Raw genomic sequence first — 27,769 nt, forward strand, 5'->3', positions numbered from 1 at the left:
TTCTGATTTTCTAAGTTAAAAAAACTTTTTTTGACCTGCTAATGTTTCCTTTTGATTTAGTAAAACAGTTCCTTAGGAAAATGAAATATAATGAATTCTGAATGTACAGAATTGCAGATAGTGTAAAAAATTGTTCCATATAACACCTTAATGTATTTTCCATGTAAGAGGTCTTATTAGTGATTTGATAAAAATCAGATATGAATATAATGAAACTAATCCAAGGGGGTATGGTACTTTAAGGTTAAAAAACTTAAAAAATATGTTGGCAGGAGAGAAATTCCTAATGTTTGACAGGGGTCTGGAAGAATTAAGATAGAGGATAAGAGACAAAAGAGAGAAGCTGTAAAATAAAAACCCAGACATGTTTGGAACTATGGAGTTGGTTACCATTCTTCCCAAGCATAGTGTTTGGGTAATTTTTTTTTTTTTTAATTAAAGTAGGCTCAGAGCCCAATGCAGGGCCTGAACTCATGACCCTGAGATCAAGACCTGAGCTGAGATCCAGAGTTGGAGGCTTAACTGACTAAGCTACCCAGGTACCCCATAGGAAATTTTTGAGTGGGAATACATTTCCAAGAGAAGTAAAGACAAAACTGGACTTATTCTGTGGTTTTTACTTTGGTGAAATCTGTGAACTCTGTGAAGTAATGAAGAATTGAACAGTTTAATAACACAGATGGTATTTCAGAAGAAAAATATATACACACAAAAAAAACTGAATGCTAAAAACCAGTAAAAAAGGAGTATCATAGTCATTAACTAGTTAACAAAAACATTAAAAATATACACAGCTTTGGTGCTTAATAATTTTTCTAAGTACATTTGAAAGAAAGATTGTAAAGATTATATACTGTTTGGATATATCTGAATGGGGAGATGATTTAAAGTACAGAAGAATTTTAAGACTAAAAAATAAAATTCACATCTTCTAATCTAGTCTCTTCCAATTTCAGATAGTAGAGACATAAAGGCCCTTATTCTAGTTCATACAGCTGCTTAGTTATATATGTCCAACCAAATGGTCCATAAAAGAAAATGACAGTGCCAGGTGAGGAGGGCTATAATGTCATTACATAAAGTAGGGAAGGGAAGCCTTAAGATTAAATAGTACTAAAATAAAACCCAAAGGCCAATGATAAAAGACTCTTACAGTTTATTTTTACATGAGGGCCACGGATATTTTGCCAACTCAGAGAAAAGGGTCTCTAGATTTTCCTTAAAGTAACTTAAAAAATTTTTTTTTAAAGATTTTATTTATTTGTTAGAAAATGGCAGGGCACAAGCAGGGGGAGCAGCAGGCAGAGGAAGCAGCGGGCTCCCTGCTGAGCAAGGGGCCCTCTGGGGATGTGGGACTCAATCCCAGGTCCTGGGATCATGACCTGAGCTAAAGGTGGACACTTAACTGATGAGCCACCCTGGTGTCCCTCAAAATAACTTTAAAAAAAAAAAAAAAGAAAAAGAAAAATCTTAGACTATGTTACACTGCCAAAGAGAATTAAAAATTAAAATTCAAAATAACATTGACAGACATGTGGAAGGTTGGTACTGGATACATGTAAGACAGATCTTCCATAACCTCTTTTTAGCCATCAAACACCAGTGCCAGAAAGAAAACAGAGTAACATTTGGTAGTAACCATTAAAGAGGCCAGTTTTATTTATCCACTTAAAAATCATAAAGTTTTCAGGGCTGCGTATCAGCGTGTAATTTTTAAATTAAAAAAACAAAAAAACAGGGCTCTTGTGTGGCTCAGTCAGTTAAGTGTCTGACTTCAGCTCAGGATCAAGATCTTGGGGTCCTGGGATTGAGTCCCAGGTTGGGCTCCCTGCTCAGCCTGGAATCTGCTTGTCCCTCTGCCTCTGTCTGCCTCCCCTTGCTTGTGCTCTCTCTGCCTCTCTCACAAATCAATAAAATCTTAAAAAAAAAAAAAAAAATCCCGACAGGTGTGCAAGAGTAAAATATTTTCATGACCACATTCTTTAACACTTCCCATGTTTATCCTGTGTGGTCTTTTGAAAGGACAACAGAAGTTGGATTAAATTATTCTCACTTCAAGACGGCTAAAGTTCTATCTCACTTAAAACAAGCTTTTATATAAGTATTTTATTTTTAAAAATATTTTATTTATTTATTTGAGAGACAGCTAGAGAGCACAGCAGTGGGGAGGGGCAGAGTGAGAGGGAGAAGCAGACTGCCCACTAGGCAGGGAGCCCGACTTGGGACTTGATACCAGGACGCTGGGATCATGACCCCAGCCGAAGGAAGACACTTAACGGACTGAGCCACCCAAGCACCCTCTAAGTATTTTAATACAACAGTATTTCATGGCATTAATAGAAAAATAAACCTGGCTTCTCAGAGAAATATTTATTTAGAAAATGTTGAGAACCACTGAACTACCAGAACAGGGAAACTGAAAAGAAGAGGAGTGGAAAACAGGAGTGTTAAATATTTGCAAAAACTACCATTTGTAAATGGGAAGCTGTTGTGGTAACCATAACTATCTGCTGTCCTGGTAAATCTTGCTTTGACATCATGCTATCACTTACTCTTGTTTCAACGAATTAGTAATAGAACAATATGGTAATAGAACAAAACAGTCATCCCAAGTGGAATGACTGCAGGTAACTGGAACAAGAATTTTTAAAAAGCTTTTGTATGTTCCAAGACTTTAATTTGAAATAAATAAATTACTACCTGATAAGCATCTTAAGTGCAGTTTTTGGGGTTTTTTTTAATTGGCCTACTGTGGTAGGAAGACTTTAAAGCAGAGTAATCCCTAAAGACAGAAGGATCGTACATTTTCGTTACTGTGAGGTTATAAAAATGTTCATCTCTAGAAAAGCTGATCACGGAATCTCAAATTCTGGGGTGTTAAATAACAGTCGTTAATACATCAGTGCTGTACTGCTTATTCTGAGTAGAATGTCATTAACATCTCAAAGGCCAAATAGTCCTCTCGGAAACAACCCTGAAGGACAAAGAGCTGTGAGAATGTACATATGCTCGTGTGTGTATACAAGACAGACATAACCAGTATGAGAGGGAACTCATATCTGCAGTACCATCGCTTCTGTAGGTAGGGTGGAACTACTGAAGGAGAGAAGGCGGCTGGTGGAGGAGGAACTGCAGCTGACTTTCTAAAGAGAAGATAAATACCTGTGTCTGACGTGATTCTAAGAAAGCCTCTTCCACGGGGTGGGAGTGTTGGTAAGCACTGTCTAATAAGCCATATTGAAAAGGGGCAGAGCAGGTGACCGCTGGATCCTCCGTGCTTAGCATGGAGGGAACAACCACATAATGTGTTCGCTAAACACTTGCTGTATGAATGAATGATTGCGAGGTTAATGAACCTTTGGATTAGGGAAGGAGGCATTCTCCTGCAGAGGTGGTTCTGGAGGAGAAAAGCGCAGGTGCCGAGGGAAGGGCCAAACCCTAGTGCTAGGAGGGACAGAGATGGCTACGGGATTCGCGAGGGCACTGACCAGAGAGAACTCGGTGCCGGGCCAGTTGACTCGGAAAGGGATGTCATCGCTGAGCTGGGGGAGCGCTCGGCCGCCACCGGACGCCTCTAGGAGGCCGCAGAGGACCAATAACACCGGCCCGCCTGCGATCAGACTACGCGCGCCGCCTCCTCCTTCCTCCATCCTCCGCTGCCGATTTCTCCAGCCGCCGCCACAACCTCCTCTTCCCATAGAGGAGAGGAGGGGGAGGAGGAGGAGGCGGCGGCGGGACTTCTAAGCACCCAGGCAGCCCGGGGCCCAACCGCCGCCACGTCTCCTTCCGGAGAGCCGGGCAACGCCACCTCCACCCCCTTGGGCCTCCCGCCTCCGTTTCCGGGGCAGGCGGCATATCAACATCCGGGGCCACCAAGCCGTCCGCCTACGGAAGCCGGGACGCCGGTCGGCGGTCTCGGGGTCGGGGGAGGGGAGAAATCGAACTTTGAGACCTGCTGGAGGCTGAGTCCGAAAACCTAGCCTGAGTCCAGGCTTTTCCGCGGAGACGTGACCGCACCGAGAGTGGGTGAGTCCGGGAGGCGGCGGCCGCTCCCGCCTGCCCCCCTCGCGGCTCTCCAGCGGGTAGGCGGTGTCTTGGCTCGCCATGGAGCTGGAAGAAGAGCGTGAACTCGGCGGGTGTAGTCATTAGATGCCAGAATTGGAGGTGGAGATGAGAAGTGGCGGTGTTCCTGACTTCGCTACCCTCCAGCTGCTTTTCTTTTTTCTTTTCTCCGCACGTAGCATCTGTACACTTCATTTTTCCCGCTTGAAGCTTCTCTCCGCCTCTCCTGTGGGTTGTGGTCGGCTCAGTTCTTTGCAGCTACTGACAAACGCAGGGCCATTTGCTCAGTCTCTGCAGCGCTGGCTTAGGGGATACCCGAGCTGAGGAATCCTGTCGGGCTCCAGTGTAAGAATCCTGTGATTCTCTGAGGTTGTTGTGGACAGAGACTCCTCTGTGGAGAGGGCAGCCAGACCTCATAGCCCCTGCGTTTTCACCCGTGCAGCTTCTCCTTCATCCCACAGTTGACATTCAGCTTATAAAATGAAGTTGACATTTATGAAATGAAGATGACATTTCAACTTATGAAATTTAAGTTTCCGTATGTGAGGTTCGGGGCCAGGCGAATGCGAGGTTATGAATTCACCTGAGGTTAAGACATGTCTGACTGCGTTCAAAGTAAGACAAAAAGTTTTAAATTCGGGCGCCTGGGTGGCTCAGTGGATTAAGCCGCTGCCTTCGGCTCAGGTCATGATCTCAGGGTCCTGGGAACGAGTCCCACATCAGGCTCTCTGCTCCGCAGGGAGCCTGCTTCCTCCTCTCTCTCTGCCTGCCTCTCTGCCTACTTGTGATCTCTCTCTCTGTCAAATAAATAAATAAAATCTTTAAAAAAAAAGTTTTAAATTCCCCTCTCTTTTAAAAATGCCATTGTTTTCATTTCCAGTATAATGGGTTATACAATGGTAGCCATGGAGCACCTAGAATTTTCTTTCTGGATGTGGGTAAAGCTGGATTCTCCCCTCACTCCTCGAATTTGAACCAAATCAAAAAGCAGGAGGGGCAGGCTTATTTTTCATCTTAAAAGTTTCCTTTTTTTAAAATATAGGAGTCCACAGTTTCAAAGAAAATTACTTTGGTCCAGCTTTGAGGTGTTGTTTATTAAGTTGCTTAGTACTTATTAGTGCTTAATATGTGCTAGACCAGTAGGTTTGGTCAAATGGTAAATAACTGTCTCTGCCTTTTGTCCCTCTTGGTCTAGCAAGGCAGATTACACAAATAATTGCAACCTATTGTGGTAATAAAATAGTAGTTAACATTTACTTAGCATGTATTGTGTACTAGACATTAGTCTAAATACTCTATATATTTATGAAGCAGGTACTATATATTATAGAGTAGAAGGATGTAAAAGTGGAGGTAGAAAAAAGGAAGTGAGGAACTCTAGGGTTGAACTTGAAAGGCTTTCCAAGAGAGGTGATTTTAGAACTGGGGTTTTAAGGATTTGTAGGAAGGAGTTCAGGCAGATGGAGAAGTGCATTTGAAGCATAATTTTTTTTTTAAGATTTTATTTATTTATGACAGAGAGAGGTAGCAAGAGAGGGAACATAAGCACAGGGAAGCTGGAGAGGGAGGAGCAGGCTTCCCACCAAGCAGGGAGCCCGATCCGGACCTTGATCCTAGATGCTGGGACCATGATCTGAGCCAAAGGCAGATGCCCAACGACTGAACCACCCAGGCGACCCTCAAGCATAACTCTTTTTGATGACCCATTAGGACTTTTTGGTGTAGTCAGAGGACAGGATAGAATGGAGTCATCAGCAGGAGATTGGTACGACAGAGGGACAGAGACAGTTCAGGGAAGGTTGCATATAGAACATATTCTATGCAGAAGTGTTTGAGCTTTATCCAATAAGTCAGAGTTATTGCAGACTTTTTGCATCGGAATCATCTGATGTGACCCCTGTTTCTCAAGTATACAAAGATTAATTCCAAGTGGATTAAAGATTTAAATGAATCACACCCAGAAAAGAGAAAAAAATTATAAGGAAATATAGGGGTATAATTAATCTTTGTGACTGAAATAGAAAATCCTTCATCAAAGAAAAAGACATATTTGAGTAAATAAAAATGAAAAGCACTTGTAAGGCGCTAGTTTAGTATCTGGGGCTATAATAATGGAATCTGGTGCAATAGAGCTTATGTTCAAATAAGAGCTTAAATAAAAAATAAATAAGATACTTTCTGGTACTGGCAAATACCGCTTAGAAACTTGGGTTATATGAAAGGGAAGACCTCTGAGATGTGCTGCTTAGGCAGATGATCAGAGTAAGCTTCTGTGATAAAGTAACACTTGAGTGATAACTTGAAATGAAGAAGAAGGCGCACCAAATTTTCCAGGCGGAGGTCCTGAGGCAGGGATGAGTGTGGTGTGTTGGACTGACAGAAAGAAGAAAGTGGCTAGAGTGTAAGAGATGATGTTTGAGAGGCAGGAAGAGGACACAGACCTGTAAGCAGGAGAGTGATAGGGCCTGATGCACATTCATGAGGATCATGAGGATCATTATGACTGTTGTGTGGAAAATTGATTATAGGGGATGTTATGGGCTGAATTGTGTTCCCCTAAGGGATAGATAAAGTTCTAACCCCTGGAACCTTGTGAGTGTGAATTTATTTGGACATAGGGCCTTTGCAGATGTGATCAAGTTAGGATGAGGTCATATTGAATTAGGGTGGGTCCTAACTGGCCATCCCACCATGGTCTGTGTGAATAGTCATTTCCCCAGGCTTGTATGTTTCTTTGGTCTAAGCTTGAATATGCCAGGATGGCTTGGCAGAAGCTAGGGGTCTTCTCTCCCTTCAAAGTCAGAAAGTGTTCATTCTTGAAACAAGTATCTGCTGAGCACTTACTACACGCCAGCAGGGTTTTTCAGAGCACACAGTGCTTCGCTCTCCTGGTACCTCTCTTAGAGAGACCCCAAGTTTGTGTGGCCGCTTGATGGCTGTTAGTTGTTGATGCAAAACCATCTGTAACCAGGTGAACAACTTGTTTGCCTATAGATGATCACTGGGTCCTGGGCGTCTGAATGTCTTTCCTGGAGTTGGACCATTGTTGAATGATACCAGCCTCTCATTCAGTCAGGAAGCATTTTCTTCTCTCTCTGAGAGAACACTCCTGCACAGATTCTCGTGGCGACACCATGATTTTAAGATCCAGCTTCTCCTTATGGGCAGCTTTTTGGATTTACAGAGCTGGGAAAGGCCAATTTTAAGTGAATGAAAAAACATGAGCCTAAGACTTACTGAGATCAAAAGTAATTTGGTTTGATGGGGTGCCTGGGTGGCTCAGTTAGTTGGGCGTCTTCCTACCTCAGGTCATGATCCTGGGGGCCTGAGATCGAATTGCACATCAGGCTCCCTGCTCTGCAGGAGCTCTGCTTCTCCCTCTCCCTCTGCCTATCACTCCCCTTGCTTGTGCTCTCTGAATCTCTGTCAAATAAATAAATAAAAATCTTAAAAAAAAAAAAGGTAATTTGGTTTGAGTACAGGAAGGGAGTTTGGGAATGACATAAGGAGTTTAAAATGTGAAGGGGTGACGTTTCACTGTAGTGGGAAAAGGATTTATTTATTTTTTTTAATTTTTTAATTTTTAATTTTAATTTTTTTAAAGATTTATTTATTTGATAGAGAGAGATCACAAGTAGGCAGAGAAGCAAGCAGAGAGAGAGGGGGAAGCAGGCTCCCTGCTTGCAGAGAGCCCAATGCAGGGCTCGATCCCAGGACCCGGGGATCACGACCCGAGCTGAAGGCAGAGGCCCAATCCACTGAGCCACCCAGGCGCCCCAGGATTTTTTTTTTAAGATTTCATTTATTTATTTGACAGAGATCACAAGCAGGCAGAGAGGCAGGCAGAGAGAGGGGTAAGCAGGCTCCCTGATGAGCAGAGAGCCTGACTTGGGGCCCCGATCCCAGGCCCCTGAGATCATGACCTGAGCGGAAGGCAGAAGCCCAACCCACTGAGCCACCCAGGTGCCCTAGGGTGTTTTAATTAATAAATGCTGCTAGTATAATTTGCTGTCCATTTATAAGAAAACCAACGAGATCCCCTCTTCATAAAATACACAAAAACTAAATTGTAAATGAGTTAAATATATATATCTATATAAAGAGATGAGAATATTTGTGTAACTGGAATAGAGATAACATTTCTTATTAAGATAGGAAATCCATATATTATAAAAGGGAAAGCTGGACCTGCTTTAATAAATGTTTTAAAATTAGTTTCTGTTAAAATTAAAAACGTGTAAAACTCTGGCCTAGTGATTTCACTTTTTGGACTTGCCCTGATACCTAAGAATGTGGGTACAAAGATACTCATTGTGTCATTATCTGTAGCAGCAAACCCCCCACTCTGGATATCTGATTTTTCAACGGGCTATGACTGAATAAAGAATTAGGTACAAACTCTGTGCAACTGACTAGTGAGTTGGTTAGGAGCAGAGACTTAGGAGTTAGGCCAGTTAGATTCTGATCCCAGCCCTACCACCTAACCACATGACTGACGTTGGGAACCTTACTTAACCTCTTTAGAGCTCAGTTCTTCTTTTTCTTTTTCTTTCTTTCTTTTTTTAAAGATTTATTTATTTGACAGAGAGAGAGATCACAAGTAGGCATAGAGGCAGGCAGAGAGGGGTGGGGTGGGAAGCAGGCTCCCTGCCAAGCAGGGAGCCTGATGTGGGCTGGATCCCAGGACCCTGAGATCATGACCCAAGCTGAAGGCAGAGGCTTAACCCACTGAGCCACCCAGGTGCCCCAGTTCTTATTCTTCAAATGGGGAAAATAACAAGTGGTAATATGTAAGAACTAATAATGATTCAGTTTCTTTATTCTATTCATGTACTAGATGTTGTGTCCAGGCACTATGTTAAGCACTTAAAAGATACAAACTTATTTAATTGATTTAGCCTCATAGTCTAAAAGATAGGTTTTATTGTTTTCCCCATTTTACTGATGAGGAAACTGAGACACAAGTTAATACAATATTGTAGTATAATTCACACAAACATAAAGTTAATATATTTATGCCACACTATAAAATATGCCTGAATAAAATTGTAAAAAAATATTTTTAGTTGAAATTTTTATGAATCACAAATGAGAACTAAACAGTTGGGCTTTGAGTTAAAAGTTATCCCAAATCTCTTTATTATTTCTCATTTATTTTTATTTATTTATTTATTTATTTATTTTTAAAGATTTTATTTACTTATTTGACAGAGACACAGTGAGAGAGGGAGCACAAGCAGGGGGAGTGGGAGAGGGAAAAGCAGGCTTCTGGAGAAGCAGGGAGCCTGAAGTGGGGCCTGATCCCAGGACTCTGGGATCATGACCTGAACCTAAGGCAGACACTTAAAGACTGAGCCACGCAGGTTCCCCTTGTTTCTCATTTAGACATAGAAAGGGCAAAACCACTAAAAACAAAGCTATTTGCTTAGCTGAACAGCTGGTGTGCAGTCTGAGATTGTGTAGCACTAATTACCCCAGAGGCTGCCTAAGAACATAATTGTCCTTTTCTCTTTATTTCCAGAACTGATTTTTTTCCCCTCCAGTTCCTCCTTTGAATATAATTTACTCTGCAGTAATAAGAAAGAAGACATAAGAGAACTGAGATGCACATTTTGGGAAAAATAAAGGAAAGTAAAAGCTTTTGGCCTTCACACGTTTTTGGTTGAAATATAACACAAACACAGGTGACAGAATGCCAGCAAATATACAGGTGCACATGTGAATATTGTACGTGTCCCTTAGGCACAGAGGGAAAAAGGAGAGTGGACATTTGATTTCAAACCAAGCTAGCATGATTCTTTTTTTTAAACCCATGTCTAGTATCTAAGTTTTTGCAAAGAATTTTCTACAAGAATGAATTTTTTTTTTTTAAAGATTTTATTTATTTATTTGACAGAGAGAGATCACAAGTAGGCAGAGAGGCAGGCAGAGAGAGAGGAGGAAGCAGGCTCCCTGCGGAGCAGAGAGCCCGATGCGGGGCTCGATCCCAGGACCCTGAGATCATGACCTGAGCCGAAGGCAGCGGCTTAATCCACTGAGCCACCCAGGTGCCCCTACAAGAATGAATTTTTAAAACCCAAGTATACTAGAACACCAGTGTAAAACAAAACATAATGCTGTATTCTTTCCAAACCTAAGAAAATAATCAAATCCAAATGTGGCACCTTGTACAAGACCACTGGCCTGGACGTTGAAAAAAGTCAGTGACTAAGAAAAGGAGACTCCTTTATAACCTAAGATGTGTACTACTTTGGGTCTTGGAAAAATAACAATGATTTCAATTTTTACAATTTATTTACCTTTTTCCCTTTCAGTGTCCAAAGTTCATGCCTTGCATTTGATTGTTGTCTTAACGTCTCCTTTAAAGTGTAACATTCACCTTGTGCCATTTATTTTAAGGCTCACTATTATTTTTTAGTACTACTAAGAAAGTAACTGCTGCCAGTTAAAGTTATGACATGCCAGCAAGTATGAGATGCCTCTCAATTTCAGAAGTCATGACATTAATGTATTAATGAAGTATGGCAGATTGCCAGAGGCCATCACCACGGTAAGCAATGGAACTGGATATCAGACTACGAGCAGTCTGACTCCTGAACCCATTCTTTTGGTCACTACTCAATGCTGTCATTTTTTAATTCCAGTGTAGTTAACATATGGTTATATTTGTTTCAGGTGTACTGCAGTTGACCCTCCCCCTTTTTTAAGATTTATTTATTTTAAAGAGAGAGTGTGTGTGTGCATATGAGTGGGAGGAGAGGTAGATGGAGTGAGAGAGACTCTCAAGCCGACTTCATGCTGCATGCAAAGCCTGAAGCAGGGCTCAATCCCAAGACCCGGAGATCATGACCTGGGTGGAAACCAAGAGTCAGTCGTTTAACTGACTCAGCCACGCAGGCACCCCTGCAGGTGCTCTTTCTTAATGGATGCAGTGCCTTCATGAATTTCTTTTAGGATAGCATTTACAAATTTTAAACATTTATCTTCTGTTCACAGAAACAGCTATATTTCTTCAGGTCAGCTGTTTATTTTCACACTTTTTTCTTGTGCTTTTGCTTTTCTTTAAAAAAAAAAAATAGTGATTATTGGGCCTCACTTTGGGGTCCATGGATGAAATGCAGAAAGAGAACTGCTCTTTCATTTCCCTCCAGCCTATGTCCACATAAGGAAGGTTTTGTTAGGGATTATGAAGATCCTCTAATGCTCTCAGGGTAGATTGTTAAATTAAGAGAAACAAAAGTAGTTTTAGCTAGAAACCAACACCGTTGCTTATAGACTTTCTATGAGTAAAGGAATGGGGTATGAGGTTTGGGTTGGCTGTTCATATACATCTTTTAATCATCCTAATTTTATTTATTTATCTATTATTTTAAATCATCCTACTTTTAGTCTTACAGACACCTCTTGCTTTCTCTTCTTGTTGTTTCCAGGTTTAGTACTTCTCCAGGCTCTGCTGGCAGGAATGTCTTCTCCATGGGTGTAGCCTTCTTGTGGGTGTGTGCATGTTTGTTTTAGACTGCAGTTTTTTTCCTGCACTGGCTTAAACCCCAAAGTAGTCCCATCTGTTTTCTCTCTTCTAGAATGAATGAATGCATTTTAGTGGAATTTTGGTAGGAAGTGGAGGAAAACGATTGCCCTTAGTTTGTCTTATACCGAGTAGATAATTCATAAATATTTGTTGAATAAATCATTAATGCTGTTGAGAAAATTGGACAAAGCATATTTTGTTGAAATTTTAAAAATTATGACTGTAGGGTATGGGTAATTAAATGAATCCTTTTTTGGGGCGCCTGGGTGGCTCAGTGGGTTAAGCCTCTGCCTTCGGCTCAGGTCAAGATCTCAGGGTCCTGGGATCGAACCCCACATCGGGCTCTCTGCTTGGCAGGAAGCCTGCTTTCCCCACTCTCTCTCTGTCTGCCCCTCTGCCTACTTGTGATCCCTCTCTCTCTCTCAAATAAAAATAAATAAATAAATAAAAAATAAAAAAAATAAATGAATCCTTTTTCTTTTTTCATCTTTTTAATTTATCCTATTTCAGGAAAGAGTCTCATTGAGGTTAAAACTTACCAGCGGAGGTACAAAATGAGAAAGCTGCTTTTTCTCACAATTTTTTTTTTAAATTAAGAGCCTTAATTCCATTTGTTTCTTTTAGTGTTTAGCACAATGTTTGGTATGTTTTAAGTATTCAATAAATGATAGTTATTATTTTTATTTTATTTTATTTTTTAAATTTATTTATTTTTGATAGTTATTATTTTTATGTTTAACTTAAAGTCTTTTTTTTTTTTAAGATTTTATTTATTTATTTGACAGAGAGAAATCACAAGAGAGGCAGGCAGAGAGAGAGGAAGGGAAGCAGGCTCTCCGCTGAGCAGAGAGCCCGATGCGGGACTTGATCCCAGGACCCTGAGATCATGACCTGAGCCGAAGGCAGCGGCTTAACCCACTGAGCCACCCAGGCGCCCAACTTAAAGTCTTTTTTTTTTTTAAGATTTTATTTATTTATTTGACAGATCACAAGTAGGCAGAGAGGCAGGCAGAGAGAGAGGGGGAAGCAGGCTCCCCGCTGAGCAGAGAGCCCGATGTGGGGCTCGATCCCAGGACCCTGGCACCATGACCTGAGCCGAAGGCAGAGGCTTTAACCCACTGAGCCACCCAGGCACCCCTAAACTCTTTGTCTCTCTTTTTCATCATCTAAGAAAATGGGAATTAATATATGTATCAATGGAATAGATTTGGTATATATACTATTGTTAAATACTATTTTGATCTGTGAACAGCTACTTATTTTTTTCCATGAGGCTTTCTCTGATCTTATTAGTTTGAATTAATAATTTATAGTTCTGTATCCTGCTTGTATTTTTTGTCACAGCCTTTATGCTAAATAACATTGATTTGCTTGGTTGTATGTCTTTCCACTAAATGTGGTTCTTGATAGCTGGGTAGTCTTTTTTCTTGGTAGTCTTAGTGCATAGTTACTGCTTGACACAAATCACAAGTCCCTCATTTTTCCTGGGCCTTAATGGATGAGGAGGATGGGGTGACTGGAACATGGGGTGGGATACATTAGTGGGAAGTGAAATGTGTGATAAGTATGTTGACACCATATTATAAATAGTTGAATACCAAGTTAAAGAAATTAAAATTTATTTTGTAAGCTGTGGGAGGCATTTTTGGTTATTGACCAGCTTAGTTCCGTATTTTAGAAACATAATTCTCATTGCAGAGTAGAGAATGTATTGGGAAGAAGAAAAGAGATTGGTGGTAAGGAGAAGATGTAAAAAACTCTGGCTCTTGGGGCACCTGGGTGGCTCAGTGGGTTAAGCGGCTGTCTTCGGCTCAGATCATGATCCCAGGGTCCTGGGATCGAGCCCCGCATCAGGATCTCTGCTGAGCAGAGAGCCTGCTTCTCCCTCTCCCTCTGCCTGCTGCTCTGCCTACTTGTGCTCTTTATCTCTCTTTTGAATAAATAATAAAAGTCTTTAAAAAATAAAAACAAAACTCTGGCTCTTGCTATATTTCAAGTTTCCCATCTTAGCTGAGAAATCTTCCAGCTCATACTTGAAGGGTAGGTTTTATCATCATGTAATATTTCAAGCCACATCACAGATAGGCTCCAGCTTTTCCTTGCTAACTGTTCTTTGACTTATTAAGAAATGTTATATAAAGTTTTAAGTAAAATAAAGGCTAAAATTTTGTGTATATTGGGAAAATATCATTCATTTTCGGGGCACCTGGGTGTCTCAGTGGGTTAAAGCCTCTGCCTTCAGCTCTGGTCATGATCCCAGGGTCCTGGGATCAAGCCCTGGCATCGGGCTCTCTGCTCAGCAGGGACCCTGCTTCCCCGTCTCTCTCTCTGCCTGCCTCTCTGCCTACTTGCAATCTCTCTGTCAAATAAAGAAATAAAATCTTCAAAAAAAAGAAAATGTCATTCATTTTCTCTAGAAGCTTGTTAATTGATGAGTATCTTAAACCTGTTTGTTGTATTTTCTGTTCAAGTAATTGTTCAACATTTAATGTGTGTCATGTGTGGGGAGGTAATGTGGGATAAAGTTTTCTTTTTGGGAAAAGAGATGAATTGTGTTTTTAGTATGCTAAGTTTCAGGTGCTTGTGTAGCTCAATAAGGTATATGAGATACCTTACATATAAGACATAGAGTCATAAAGAATTTGAGAAGGATTGGAAGTCTTCTCAATAAAGATGGTGATTGAAACCTAGGACTTGGTGAATTTGTGTATCTGATTAAAAAATCTAAGATGTAGTAAATACAACAAAATGTTCTGCTCTTTTGGACTTAGTGAAATGAGAGTCTTGCTTACTAGTGTCTGGTGCATCAGAATTATAAAGGATGAAACGGAGATCTTTGGGTTAAATCAGGAAAGAGTCATTGGTGACTGAAGACTGCACTGACTTCTTGAGTACAGCAAGAGCAAAGGTAGATTGGAGGGGCATTAAGAGGAGCTAATAGGGAAATAGAACATTGTAGTTAAAAAATTCTGTGAAGGACTGCAGCCAATTAAGCCGACTGTGCTCTTTGTCTGTGGGGGCCCAGTGTGCCATGGCTGCGAACAGTAGCCTCCTCGGTAGTGTATGCAGCCTGTTGATTGTATGGGTTGCCCTAAGGGACCTTGGAGACAGCCCTTTTTGGTGGATGCTGGGGTCTGACCTCATGGCTTTAGGCTGCAGACAGGTATGCGGGGTGCCTTTGGAAAGCCCCAGGTCACATTAGCCAGGGTCCACATTGGCCAAGTCATCATGTCCATCCATACCAAGCTGCAGAACAAGGAGCATGTGATTGAGGCCCTACACAGGGCCAAGTTCAAGTTCCCTGGCCGCCAGAAGATCCATATCTCCAAGAAGTGGGGCTTTACTAAGTTCAATGCGGATGAATTTGAAGACATGATGGCTGAAAAGCAGCTTATCCCAGATGGCTGTGGGGTCAAATACATCCCTAACCATGGTCCCTTGGACAAATGGAGGGCTCTGCACTCATGAGAACCTTGGCACCCCCCCTTCCCATCATATTCATGTCCACAAATAAATCCAACTTCCTGTCCAAAAGAAGGATAGTAAAGTAGGAAGAATAAAAGAAATTACAGGGGTAAGTGGTGGTTTTTCCAGTTACAGAACATATGTTTATTTGTTGTCAAACTTTTTATAAAGACAAGAAGGCTTAGTATGATTAAATGAAACCACCAAGAGATTAGTGCTGAATATATAATGTTTTAGAAGGGAAAATGAACCTTAAGAAGAATGAAAAAACCCGGAGATTCAATAAAGCTTATTTTCATCATATAATCTTGACATACAGAAGAATAATTTTAGTAGTTGTCTCTTGAGAAGTTAAAATTCTTTGAAAAGTAGCCACAGGATTAAAAAAATCATCCCACTAATCTTTGAGTTTCTAATATATGCTTAGGGTGAATTTATTTTAAGGCTTTAGAAACACATAAAAACAGATTGTTGAGAGCTGAATAAATACATAGAAAATATAGTCACAGTATCTTTGGTGAGAAAAGATAAGCATAATTGGAATATTTGGTATGTAGATTTTAACATGATGTGATGAGAGAGAATTTTAAATGCATCCATCATTTGACTGACTTTGAAAGAATCAGGGATGATAAATTATAGGAGTATGATGCATTGATAGTCACAACTGTTCCAAAGTTATAATTTAAAACCTATGTATCCATGGAAAAGAGAAAACTAATATAATGGAACGAAATGTTGACTATAAAATGTTTGAAAAATGTATAATAGACCAAATATGGTTCTTGGGGCACCTGGGTGGCTCAGTGGGTTAAAGCCTCTGCCTTCGGCTCAGGTCATGATCCCAGGGTACTGGGATTGAGCCCCACGGTCCTGGGATTGAGCCCCACACTGGGCTCTCTGCTTAGCAGGGAGCCTGCTTCCTCCCTCTCTCTGCCTGCCTCTCTGCCTACTTGTGATCTCTGTCTGTCAAATAAATAAATAAATCTTAAAAAAAAAAGTTTCTTTTCTCAATGCAGGGTTTACACTCATACTTTCTCTGAATTCCTGAAACTTGAAACTTACCTAGTAGTTGTACTCTGAGGAATGAGTCTTGAGTTTTGTGTGTGTGATTAGGGAGGAATGAGAAAAGATGCTTTCAAAGTGAGATCCAAGGACTGTAGAGAGAGTTTTGCTGACAGGATCTAGGTAACTTGGTATCTGTTATGATTCCTTCTAGCTGGGAGGCTTCAAACCCTAGCTTCTCTCTAATAAAATACTGTTTAACTTTTCCATTTTAGTCCGGTTTCTCCCCATCCCAGTGAATACCCCTGTTTCTGGGCTTTGGAATATGGCTTCCATATAAATGTTTATGGTACACCATATGTGATATGTCACATTTTTCTAGTCTAATTGTAACTGAAAGCCTAGAAAGACATATAAATGGGGATCCCAGAGTTATCTCTTGCCCTTTATATTTTGTAGCAATTATATATTAAATGATAAAAGAATCACTTTGGGGAATTCCAAACTCCTCTGGACTTAGGTTTGTTTGTAAAATGAAAGCCTGTATTTTTGAATTCACCTACATGATTCTGAGCTATAGAATGTGAATCTTGGATTGGCTCATTATATTTGTGGGAATCAATATACATCTATCAAAATTAACTCTAACATCTTTATGTAACAAGCTACATACTATTTCCTTATGCAAAAGTTAATTTTGTTTACCTCCTGAAAAAAAAAGATGGTGGATAGTGAAGATGGTAAAGTTCAGGTGGGTTTTTAAATATATTATAGAAAGATACTGTGTTTTAGAGTGAGAACGACCTGGATTTCTGCTACTTAACATATGTGTGTAACTGTGCAAGGTACTATGGAAACAAGCTCAGGGAATTACCCAGAAATTGCTTCCATATGTAAAATGCCTAGCATATTGTTATGAGATACTCATTAATGAATGCTAGCTCCTTTTCTTGTTTTATAGGACAAGTGAAATGCCTTCTGGAAAACTAATACTGAAAATGTTGGGAAATTATTTAAAATAGGTAGGGATGCCTGGGTGGCTTAGTGGGTTGGGCCACTGCCTTCGGCTGAGGTCATGATCCGGGGTCCTGGGATTGAGTCCTATATCCGCATCAGGCTTCTTGCTCAGCAGGGAGCAATTTGTCTCTCTGACAAATAAATAAAATCTTTAAAAAAAATAAATAAAATAGTTACGTAGCTGAGTAAATTACCAAGTTAGGTGTTAATAAATAAGGTGTTAAATAAATAAAATAAATAATAAAAAATAAGGTGTTATAAAATAATAAAACATGGAAAGGACTACTTTTCCTACTGTGTAGGACAACTTTGTTTAATGTGAAAATTTTCTATATTATTAGTTATGCTGGGATTTAAAGAGTTTTTTATTAAGTTTCATAATAAATTTAACGTGATACTGAAATTCTTTTTATGTTAAAAGATTTTAGAGACTGTCTTATTGAGGAAGAAGGAACTATAATCAGAAATTATCTTGATTAGAATCAAGATCAATTTTACATAAGTTAATAATGCATATGTAACTTTCCTATTTGAGTAGCATCAGCAGCACTCAAAAGTGGATACCTTTGTTTTGCTGACAAGACAGAAGGAAAAAAACTGTAGCAAATGATCAGGTAATGCCACTTCTTTAAAAAAGCTACAATTCTAGGGGCACCTGGGTGGCTCAGTGGGTTAAGCCTCTGCCTTTGGCTCAGGTCATGATCTCAGGGTCCTGGGATTGAGCCCCGCATCAGGCTCTCTGCTCAGCGGGGAGCCTGCTTCCTCCTCTCTCTGCCTGTCTCTCTGCCTACTTGTGATCTCTGTCTGTCAAATAAATAAATAAAATGTTAAAAAAAAGCTACAATTCTAAAGATCATTTCAAACACCAGACTTTCATTATATGTATGTTTCTGTTGATTTATAATACCAGAATTGTCATCTTTTTTTTAAGTTTCAGTATAACACTCATACAAAGTGACTGAATGACATGTGGCATTGTTAACGGACACAATTTGTATAATGCAATTTGTGCCTTTTTAGCTGAATGAATTTTTTCCCATTAGTAAAATGTATTTATTAAAAAAAGGAGAGGTAGAGTACATTATAATTCCAAGGAAATTTTTATATTAAAAATGCCAGTCTTTTTGACTTACATTGGAAAGGGTCTTATTTAATAACCTGAACAAGGAAATTCACAATGAAGGCTGAAATCTTGTCTAATACCATATATTTCTAATTACACATTATTTTAAGCTTGTGTATTTTAAACCATGGTTACACAATTATTGTATAGGAATATATTGAAGGTATTACCTTATTATATTTACTGGACTTTGGTTTAATTCTCTACAACTTCAGAATAGTATTGTGATAGGAAACAACAGAATTATTTTTTACTGTGATAAAAATAAGCTCCGAACTGAGTCTTTCACTGTATTTTTCTAAAGAACTCACTTCTTATGAGCAAGTGTTCAATATCATATAGTTAGGAAACCATTATATTATTACAACTTGAATTTTTTCTTTAACTATATCCCATATTTTAAATATTTATGTGTTTCAGGATATATGAAATTAAACTACACATTTTGATCATATCTTGACAACAACATTAAAAATAAATAAGATCTTCAAGTAAACAGGTTTCCAAATCATATTGCCAGTGTGCGTGAAGCTATAGCTTTTCTCTGAAGACTAAAAGCTCTGCTTGTTTGGAAAAGTCAGTGATTGATTAGGTCTTTATAAGCAATTGAGGTTCTGTTCTCCTTCTAAACGTTCCTTTACTAATTTTTCCAAGGAGAAAAGATGCTCATCTGCATCTTCTGGCACAAGGTTCCTAATTGAATTTGCAAGTTCAAAAAGATATTCTGTATTTTTTCCACTTGGACCAGCTGCATTAAAAATTTGTTCAGCAATGTCTTCTAGCGGTGCAGGACCAAGATAATTAGGATTATCACATGTTCCAATATATAGCAACACAGTGAATGGTTTTGTTGTGGGATCTTTTGGATAAAAATTGACTGTTGTGGTCCTGTAGCCTCCTTTCTCTCTGAAGTCAAGGTATGCTTTTACTTCTTCTTCCTTTCCTACTGGCAGTCTGTAAGCAACACCCCAAACACAACCCTGTTGAGAAATGAAAATATAATATTTAGTATTTATAAGGCTAACTTAGCTGAAGATACATTGTGCTCTCAGAAAGTGTCTTATATATTCTTAGAAGTCAATGTAGTTTTGCATTACTTAAAGTGCACCTAGAGGTACAAGCTCAACAAAAGAGGATGCCATTTAGTATTCTGAATGGAGTAATTTACAAAGGATATTTGAAAGTTTCTGCAATGAAAAATGAACAAATAAAATGAATTTGCTATGGCCTTAAGTAGTTGATTACTTTCTTTCAGAGATTTTAAAACACAGAATCCTTTCTGCAAACAAGGGAACACCTATTACATAAAAAAAATAAATGATGCTGAGTTCTAGCTGAAGCAGGTTGGGGTATCAAAGCCCTCTCAGCCAGCACCCAGTATTATATCCACTGACAGTACGCTTCAGAGTGGCTACAACACTCCATGAAGCAGTTTGGAAACTACTGCCCTATACAATTAGTGAAATGTTTATGGATTTAAAACCTGAGAACTCTATTTTTAATGACCAAATGAAGACCTGATTTTTTTATTTCAGTCCCACTAGTTAAAAGACATAATTTTAAAAACTTAAACAATGATAAGTAACCTAGCGTACAAGGAAATTATTCTGAATGAAGAATTTTAAAATGCTAATTTCCTTCACTGTTTAGTTTGTCCACACAGTATTGGTAAAAATAATGTATTTTGGCTGCAAAGGTTTTGTGTGTGTGTTAATACAATATCTGTGCTATAAACAGGACTTACAATTTGTAGTATAGATTTTCTAGTTTATTCACAATCTTTAACTATTAACTTTAAAAACTAAACTTTAGGTTGCTAAGTATCTTCTTGAGTTAATTTGACATGCTATAGAAACGAAGTGCTGTATATTAATTTTAATTAAGAATAACAGTTACCAGTTTGAAGCCTTTTTTTTTTTTTAATTAAGTAGGCTCTATTCCCAATATCGGGCTTGAACTCAGGACCCTGAGATCAAGAGTCAAATGCTGTACCAATGGGGCTAGCCAGGCACCCTGAAGCCATTTTTAAATATGTTTTTCTTAATGCAAATTATGAAGGCATTTCATTTCACTGTTTCATCTGTTCATCAGCTGTTGATAGCTGCTTATTTTTTATATATCAAAGTTCTTTTCCAAAGTTAAATTTTTAACTTCAAAATATGAAAGTTTGTATCTAGACATCTATGAAATGATTGAAAATATATATGAAACAGAGAACTATCAGATAATTATGTTTTCTAGTGCTCCAAATCTCTTTAAAAACCCATTTGCTATTAGTAAAATTAGGCCATAAAGAAAGTGATAATTCCTGACTGGGATTTTTGCTGAGAATGGTAGACTCCTAGCAAATGTGAGGAGTTTTAAGGGTTCCACTTGATTTTTAGTAGCAGTCTGGCTCTCTGAGGGCTGGCTCCATCAATTCTTAATCAATAAACTGAATAAGAAAATTTAAAAAAAAAGAAAATGAGACTATATGCCATTTGGTTTTATTTTGTTGTCTACTTGTAGTCTGCGTTCCAACTTTTCCCAACAGTTGAAAAGAAACACAACAAATACAGAGAGGAATTCTAGACCTAGTGTTCAAACTAACTGTGATGGCTGTTGATAAAATTTCACTGATTATTTTAAACTGAGAAACATCTCAACATTTTATATGATTAAAGACTATACAAAAAAGAATAATTATACCATACCCCAGGATCTTCAACAAGAGTCACAACTCTTCCAGGCTGTTTTAAAAAAAGTAAAAAAAAAAAAAAAATTTTTTTTTCTGAATCAGTTTTTCAACTAACCAAGCATTAGCAATTTCTTGTTGACATGGAATATTTTAATTTCATTTGTTCATACTAAACACTTTCTTAGCACTTACTTTTTATGATAAATGTTCAAGTGGCTTAACTAAGAAAATATACCTTATGTTTTCTAAAAGATTCCCTTCAATTTGTGTGTATTATGTTCACTTAAAATTGATTTATTAGGAGTGCCTGGGTGGCTCAGTGGGTTAAGCCTCTGCCTTCAGCTCAGGTCATGGTCCCAGGGATCAAGCCTCACATCGCTCACATCGGGCTCTCTGCTCAGCGGGGAGCCTGCTTCTACTCCCCCCCCAACCCCCCCCAGGCCTCTCTGTCTACTTGTGATCTCTGTCTGTCAAATAAATAAATAAAATCTTTAAAAAATAAATAAAAAAATAAAATTGATATATTGAAAAACACACCTGTGACTAAGTCTCATCTAAAATAAAGGTAAGGGAAGAAGCAATTATAAATAAAAATTATGGTCAGATTCTTGTAGTTTTGTTTTTTTTTAAGATTTTATTTATTTGACAGGGAGAGACACAGAGAGAGAGAGGGAACACAAGCAGGGGGGTGGGAGAGGGAGAAGCAGGTCTCCGGCTGAGCAGGGAGCCCTATGCAGGGCTCCATCCCATGGCCCTGGGATCATGAACTCAGCTAAAGACACGCTTAACAACTAAGCCACCCAGGCACCCAGAATCCTATAGTTTTATTAAGGAACAAACATGCTCTTCCAGAGTGCTTTCCTCTAATAGGAAAGTAGTTCTCAAACTTCAGTGTAGATCAAAATTACCTGGAGGGTTGATAAACATATTGCTTAGTGCACAGTCCCAGAATTTCTAATCCTGTAGGTCTGGAGCTCTCTGAGAATTTGCCTTTTTTTTTTTTTTTTTTAAATACACTTCCTACCTAGTGCCAAAGGCTATGTATCTATTGACATGTTATCATCATTAGTTGAGAGTGCTGAATTGTAAGCATTTTAACATTTTTGTTTTAACATTTGTTTGCCCACTGTTCTGGTACACACTCTCCATAAATCATTCAGATATTTGTGTCATCTTCATTACTGTTTCCTCTAGTCTTTGTCTATTTGTATAGATAATTTGTAATCATGGAAAACATAGGATTTTGGATATTTCTTATTTAATTATATTTTCTTTTTAGTCTTCTCATACATTTTAATAATTGCATAATACTGTATTATCAGTGATCTATAATTTAAATATTTTTGTGTTATTGGGCATTTAGATTTGACTTGTTTTCTATTTAAGAAAATGCTACAATGAGGATACATATATTGATGTAGGAATTACCATATTACTTTCGACTTTAAAGTGAATTAGCAGCTATTTGCTGAATCCCTAGCTATGTTGTAGAGAAAATAAAACCTTGATTCTTGCTTTCAAGAGCTTATATTGTAATTCTGGAACAGGAACTTAACGCGTGAAATAGAGAACACTTAAGGGCTAAGATGTATAGTATGAATGCAGTAAGAATTCTGAGTCTTGGTCAGAAAGGAAGACAAAATTCTGGGAAAAGGGCATAATTCATAAGTGTGGTCCTCAAGTGTGGACCTAAAGGCAAGACTGACTACACAGGTTAAGTGTCTGACTTTAGCAGATGACCCCAACATATAGAGAAGATGATCCCAAAAGATAACTGGAGAAACACGATAGTCAGATTTGAAAAGCCAAGGAATGGAGGTGAAGTTAGGGGACAATGGAAAATAAGAAGCCAATGACATCTGGGAGAAATAGAAATTTAGGAGTTACTGTAGCACTTGAGGAGTGGATGACTTGGTATGATAAAAGAAATGTTTGGGAAAGATCTGAGTGGTAAAGTATAGTATGCAAGTTAGAGTGGGATGGAAGTAGATTTTTTTTTTTTTAAGATTTTATTTATTTATTTGACAGACAGAGAGATCACAAGTAGGCAGAGAGGCAGGCAGAGAGAGAGGAGGAAGCAGGCTCCCTGCGGAGCAGAGAGCCCGATGCGGGGCTCGATCCCAGGACCCTGAGATCATGACCTGAGCCGAAGGCAGAGGCTTAATCCACTGAGCCACCCAGGAGCCCCTGGAAGTAGATTCTTGAGTAAGAAATGTTAGAAGTCCAGGTGACAAGTTCTGTACTCCCCTTTTCCTTGTCTCCCCTTATATCTAGCCCAGCCATCAATTCTTAGTACCTCTATCTTTTGATTCTTCTGTATCTGGTTCCTCTGCATCCTTCAGTGGCTTCCTTAGGGACCTCACTGCCTGCCTATATTTTGTTTACCTCTAGTTTGTTCTCTTTGACCCTGGAATAACTTTCTAGTGCAAAAATTGGGCCACTCACTCCTGTGCTTTGAATTTTTCAGGGTCATAATATTCTACAGGATAAAATAAAAATTCCTCAGCATAACTTAACTACACACCTCATTTCTTACCACTTTCCCCCTCAAGCTGTACTGATTTATTTGTAACTTTTACAAACATTCATATCTTCGTATATACCAGTACTCAGTGTGGAGTGCTCTTCCTTTTATATCTCTGGAATATCCTTCTGCCATTCCATCCATAAAGGCTTGGCTGACTCCCCAGGCAACTCTGTAGCAGCTCCTTCTCCTAAACTCTCATTTCTCCTTTTATACATCACTTCCCTGTGGCACTTGTCAGGTATTGTTGTTTGCATAGGCGTCTCCTACTTGTATATGTAAGCACTCAGTAGTAACTGTTGAAAGAGGGAGGAGTGGTAGAAAAGTCCTGGACTTTAGGTGGTGGCATATTTGAAACAGAAAACAAGGAATCATTTTAAGGGGAAATAAATGGACTCCCTGTGATTGCTTATAGATGATACAGACATGGACTTTTTGCACTACTGATAAATTTACTTGGAAATATATATATATTTTTTGAAATATTTTCTTTTTTAAAGATTGATTTATTGGGGCACATGGGTGGCTCAGTGGGTTAAGCCTCTGCCTTTGGCTCAGGTCATTATCTCAGGCTCCTGGGATGGAGCCCGGCATCCAGCTCTCTGCTCAGCAGGGAGCCTGCTTCCCCCCCTCTCCCTGCCTGCCTCTCTGCCTACTTGTGATCTCTCTCTGTCAAATAAGTAAAATATTCAAAAAAAATAAAGATTGATTTATTGTGGAGAGAGCATGGGAGTGGGGGGAGGGGGAGAGGGAGAGCATCTCAAGCGGACTCCCCACTGAGCAGGGAGCTGGCTGCGCTGATCTCACCACCCTGAGGAATTACCGAGCTGAAATCAAGAGTTGGATACTCAACCGACTGCATCACCCAGGCACCCCTTGGAAATATTTTCTAAAACTTAAACTTTTTGTTCCTAAGATAAATATGTTATTGAGAAACTGTACATTTGTAAATCACATGAACGCTTTGTGGGGGGATTGAAACTAAAGAAGGGGTTTTTGAAGCTGAATAGGATTGGAAGTTATCATGAAATATGGGGCATTATGGGTGCTTTGAGTAGTGAGTAATTTTTCTGATCTAGACCTAGAACAGAGATTTAGTAAATGTTCATGATTATCTCTTGTGTTAAAATATTTCCTCTTTTTGAAATTGAAATATATTCTCTCTGCTGTGAAAAAATGTTCACATTTAAACAAATCCTTAATTTGGTGAGATGCTACGAGTTTTGTTATATATAAATGAGATGCTTAATGAAACTTAGGAAGAAATTAAAGTTTAATATGCTAAAAAGAAAGTATGATTGAATAAACCAAGTAGGTTTGGTATTTTTCCCACAAATGTCACATTGCAGTGTGTGGAAATGAGCCTAACATTTGTTTAATAATATCACATTTCATGTGTACTGATGACTGACTTACTAGGAGCATATGTTGCTATAAGAAACATAGTCCTAAAAAACATCCATGTCATTCTTCTAATTTGCTGGATATCTCTGTAGCCTTTTGTATTCTTGTTTAACAGTTAAGATTTACATAAAGCTGGTCCACTATAATACAAAATGTTAAGTAAAATAATAATGTTCTTTCCAGCTTTATTATTATTTTTTTTAATGGAACAGTATACTTAGAAAACGTCTGTAACTTAGACTTTCCTTTAATTTGCTATGTTGGATCCTTTAAATAAAAGTAGATGTATAGGGGCACCTGGGTGGCTCAGTGGGTTAAGCCTCTGCCTTCAGCTCAGGTCATTATCCCAGGGTCCTGGGATCGAGTCCCACATCGGGCTCTCTGCTCAGCAGGGAGCCTGCTTCCTCCTCTCTCTCTCTGCCTGCCTCTCTGCCTGTTTGTGATCTCTGTCTGTCAAATCAAATCTTAAAAAAAAAAAAAAGTAGATGTATAACTATTAGCCATTGCAGTCTCCCTGTCTCCTAACTTACGTACCCTATGTTTTAGTAAATTTAAGTTAAAAAAAAAAAAATACTGGCTTTTATACCTCCTTTATTCTTTTAAAGAATCATGAGCTGTTGCATTGACTTGACAACTTCTTATTGTTCTATTCCAACAATGTACATATCTCCATGTGCTCTATAACAAATGAATCATACAGTTGGATTGAAACTAGAGTAGTAGGGCACCTGGGTGGCTCAGCATCTGCCTTCTGCTCAGGTCCTGATCCCAGGGTCTTGGGATCAAGCCCCACATCAAGTCTGCTTCTCCCTTTCCCTCTGACCCCTGTTCATGTTCTCACTCACTCTCTCTCTCAAATAAATAAATCAAAATCTTAAAAAAAAAAAACCAAACCCTAGAATAGTAAAATATGCTATTAAGACCGTATTTCTGGGGCTCTAGGGTGGCTCAGTCGATTAAGCACAGGATTCTTGATTTCGGCTCAGGTCCTCATCTCAGCGTGGTGAGATCAAGCCCCTCATCAGGCTCTGTGCTGGACATGTAGCCTCTGGACATATAGCCTGCATGCACAAGGTTCTCTCTCTCCCTTTACCCACCCCCCTCCCACATTTGTGCACAGATGGCTCTCTCTCTCTCTAAAAACAAAACAAAACAAAACAAAAAAAGCGTATTTGTAAACATTTAACTCTTGGTCATTAAAATTTGGAGGCTGGGTTAAGGCTTTTCTCTTCAGAATAGAAGTTTTAAGTGTTCATATCTGACAACTCAAAAGGCATTTTACTTCACTTATAACTTTTATTTTATTAACAAGTTTCACTTTACTTAACTCTTTAAAGTCTTAAATATTGTTCTGTAACATTCTCTTTTTTAAAAAACGATTTTATTTTTAAGTAATCTCTACACCCAATGTGGGGCTCAAGTTTACAACTACGAAATCTAGACCTGCATGCTGTACCCGTTTTATAACATTCTTGAAGATATTTTTGCCATTAAGGTTCTGTTGTCTTACCAATATGCATTTGCCTTAAGTTGGTCCACTGTTTTCAAGTTACCTGCCTACCTTAAAGCCAGATTGTGTTTTGGGACCAATATTAATTTCTTTTTAAAAAACAGTAATCAAGCTCATATAACTCTCAGAGTACTTTAGAGAACATATAAACAGTAAACAATTTTGTACCCTCCCAAAAGTTAGGAGATTAACTAAAACGTATTTATGGTATCCAAATTGTTACCCAAAACTTAGTTTTCCTTATGGATTGGTTGTTTTGCAGCCAGTACAAGTCTGATTTGCATAAGCAGCTCACTGCTACTCCTTCTCTGTACACATATTTTGGGATGAATGTCTTTGTATGAACAAAAAATGGATCAAAGAACTTTTATTTCACATTCATAATTCAAAAGGGAAACATGGAGAAACATTAAAATAATTTTGGATACAGTAATGGGTACTATTGTTACTCAGATTACAAACCAGGAACTCATTTAACTTTGCTGGTACCTGACAACCAAACTAAGTGATCAAGGTTAGCTCCTTAATAACCGGAGATAATTTTGGAAACTAGTTCTGTGACCTTAGGTGTCATAAAATAAAACCTGTGGGAAAGATACAAAGAAACCTCAGAAATAACATGCTCGTTTAAACTGAAACCAATGCAAGTCTGCCAGGATGCAGAAAGCCAACAAATTTAACTAAAAAAAGTTGAATGTGCGAGTTGATTTTGGTATTTCAACTCCGTGGTGCCACGAAGATTGATCTTCCCGCCTGTTTTTTTTTTTTTTGGCAGAAGTTGCCAAGAGATGGGGTCCCCTCCCAGCACGTCAGCCTTGTGCGAGCTTGTGTGCTTGTGCCCACCTTTCCTGCTTCCTCAAGAAACTAACCACCCGCATCTCAAGTGACTTCGGAAGGAATGCCCTTGGTCTGGGAGAGAGGTAGGGGGCAAGTGGTGGAGGAAGACGGGACAGATAGAACAGCTTTATTCCTAACCCACTTGCTCAGCCCTCAGAAGCGTTGGGGTGTAGCTCCAGCAAAGCTGGGCCAGGAGCTGGGGAGCGGCGCTCCGAGGGCAGTAAGGGTGGGAGTACTGGTTGGCGCCTCACCTTGCCGGGGACCCCGCGATGGTCGGTGCTTCCCTGCCAGAAGCGCCTGTTGTAGCCCGTGATGTATCCGACCATCTTGTCCTGATAAGGGAAGTCCACCTTCCAGATCAGGGACCCATAACCAAAAACCCACATCCTTCCCTTGCTTCTCCGCTGCGGCAGCGGTCGACCCTCAGCTGTGGTCTCTACAGTGCCGGCACCAGCCGGGACTGCAGCTTCCCCGACGCAAGTAACCGGCCGGGCGGCCGCAGGCGCAGTAGCTGCACTGTCTGCTTTGCCGGGGGGGGGGGGGGGGTGGCGCAAAGCACACTGGGACACGTAGTTCGAGGATCGTCTTCCGACTCGGTCAGCGTTATTTTATTTCGT

At 39.3% G+C, this 27,769-nt stretch overlaps 3 protein-coding genes and 1 non-coding gene across 8 annotated transcripts in view; 2 read left to right on the top strand and 2 right to left on the bottom strand.

Moving 5' to 3' along the window:
- The window catches only part of ERLEC1 (endoplasmic reticulum lectin 1), a 32,840-nt gene extending 29,016 nt beyond the window's left edge, over positions 1-3,824 (bottom strand). Inside the window, exon 1 of the mRNA XM_045978725.1 lies at positions 3,489-3,824. Within this exon, the coding sequence (XP_045834681.1) occupies positions 3,489-3,698 (210 nt within the window). The 5' untranslated portion in view covers positions 3,699-3,824. The remainder of the gene's footprint in view (positions 1-3,488) is intronic.
- A 74-nt stretch (positions 3,825-3,898) lies between these two features.
- ASB3 (ankyrin repeat and SOCS box containing 3) overlaps positions 3,899-27,769 on the top strand; it is a 107,274-nt gene continuing 83,403 nt past the window's right edge. Inside the window, exons 1-3 of one of the 4 annotated variants that reach the window (XM_045978723.1) lie at positions 3,935-4,026; positions 10,462-10,612; positions 27,091-27,235. The gene's annotated coding sequence lies outside the window, so the exon portion shown is untranslated. Of the gene's footprint in view, positions 4,027-10,461; positions 10,613-27,090; positions 27,236-27,769 lie in introns of all 4 variants that reach the window. The other 3 variants (XM_045978724.1, XM_045978722.1, XM_045978721.1) reach the window with 3 other exon arrangements.
- LOC123926269 lies at positions 14,570-14,703 on the top strand. Its single transcript, XR_006815198.1, has one exon. It is a non-coding gene; the product is annotated as a small nucleolar RNA SNORA70 (small nucleolar RNA).
- Positions 17,949-27,638, bottom strand: CHAC2 (ChaC glutathione specific gamma-glutamylcyclotransferase 2). 2 transcript variants are annotated; one of them, XM_045978726.1, is made up of 3 exons: positions 27,404-27,638; positions 20,894-20,929; positions 17,952-19,180 (listed from the first exon to the last, which is right to left on the bottom strand). In XM_045978726.1, exons 1-3 carry the CDS (start codon positions 27,536-27,538, stop codon positions 18,797-18,799), a joined length of 555 nt encoding a protein of 184 aa, XP_045834682.1. In that variant the 5' UTR covers positions 27,539-27,638; the 3' UTR covers positions 17,952-18,796. The 2 variants fall into 2 exon arrangements, with proteins under 2 accessions (XP_045834683.1, XP_045834682.1); XM_045978727.1 differs by lacking the exon at positions 20,894-20,929 and having other exon boundaries at positions 17,949-19,180.

Source organism: Meles meles, chromosome 15 (genome assembly GCF_922984935.1).
Source record: "Meles meles chromosome 15, mMelMel3.1 paternal haplotype, whole genome shotgun sequence".
Classification (NCBI taxonomy): Eukaryota; Metazoa; Chordata; class Mammalia; order Carnivora; family Mustelidae; genus Meles; species Meles meles.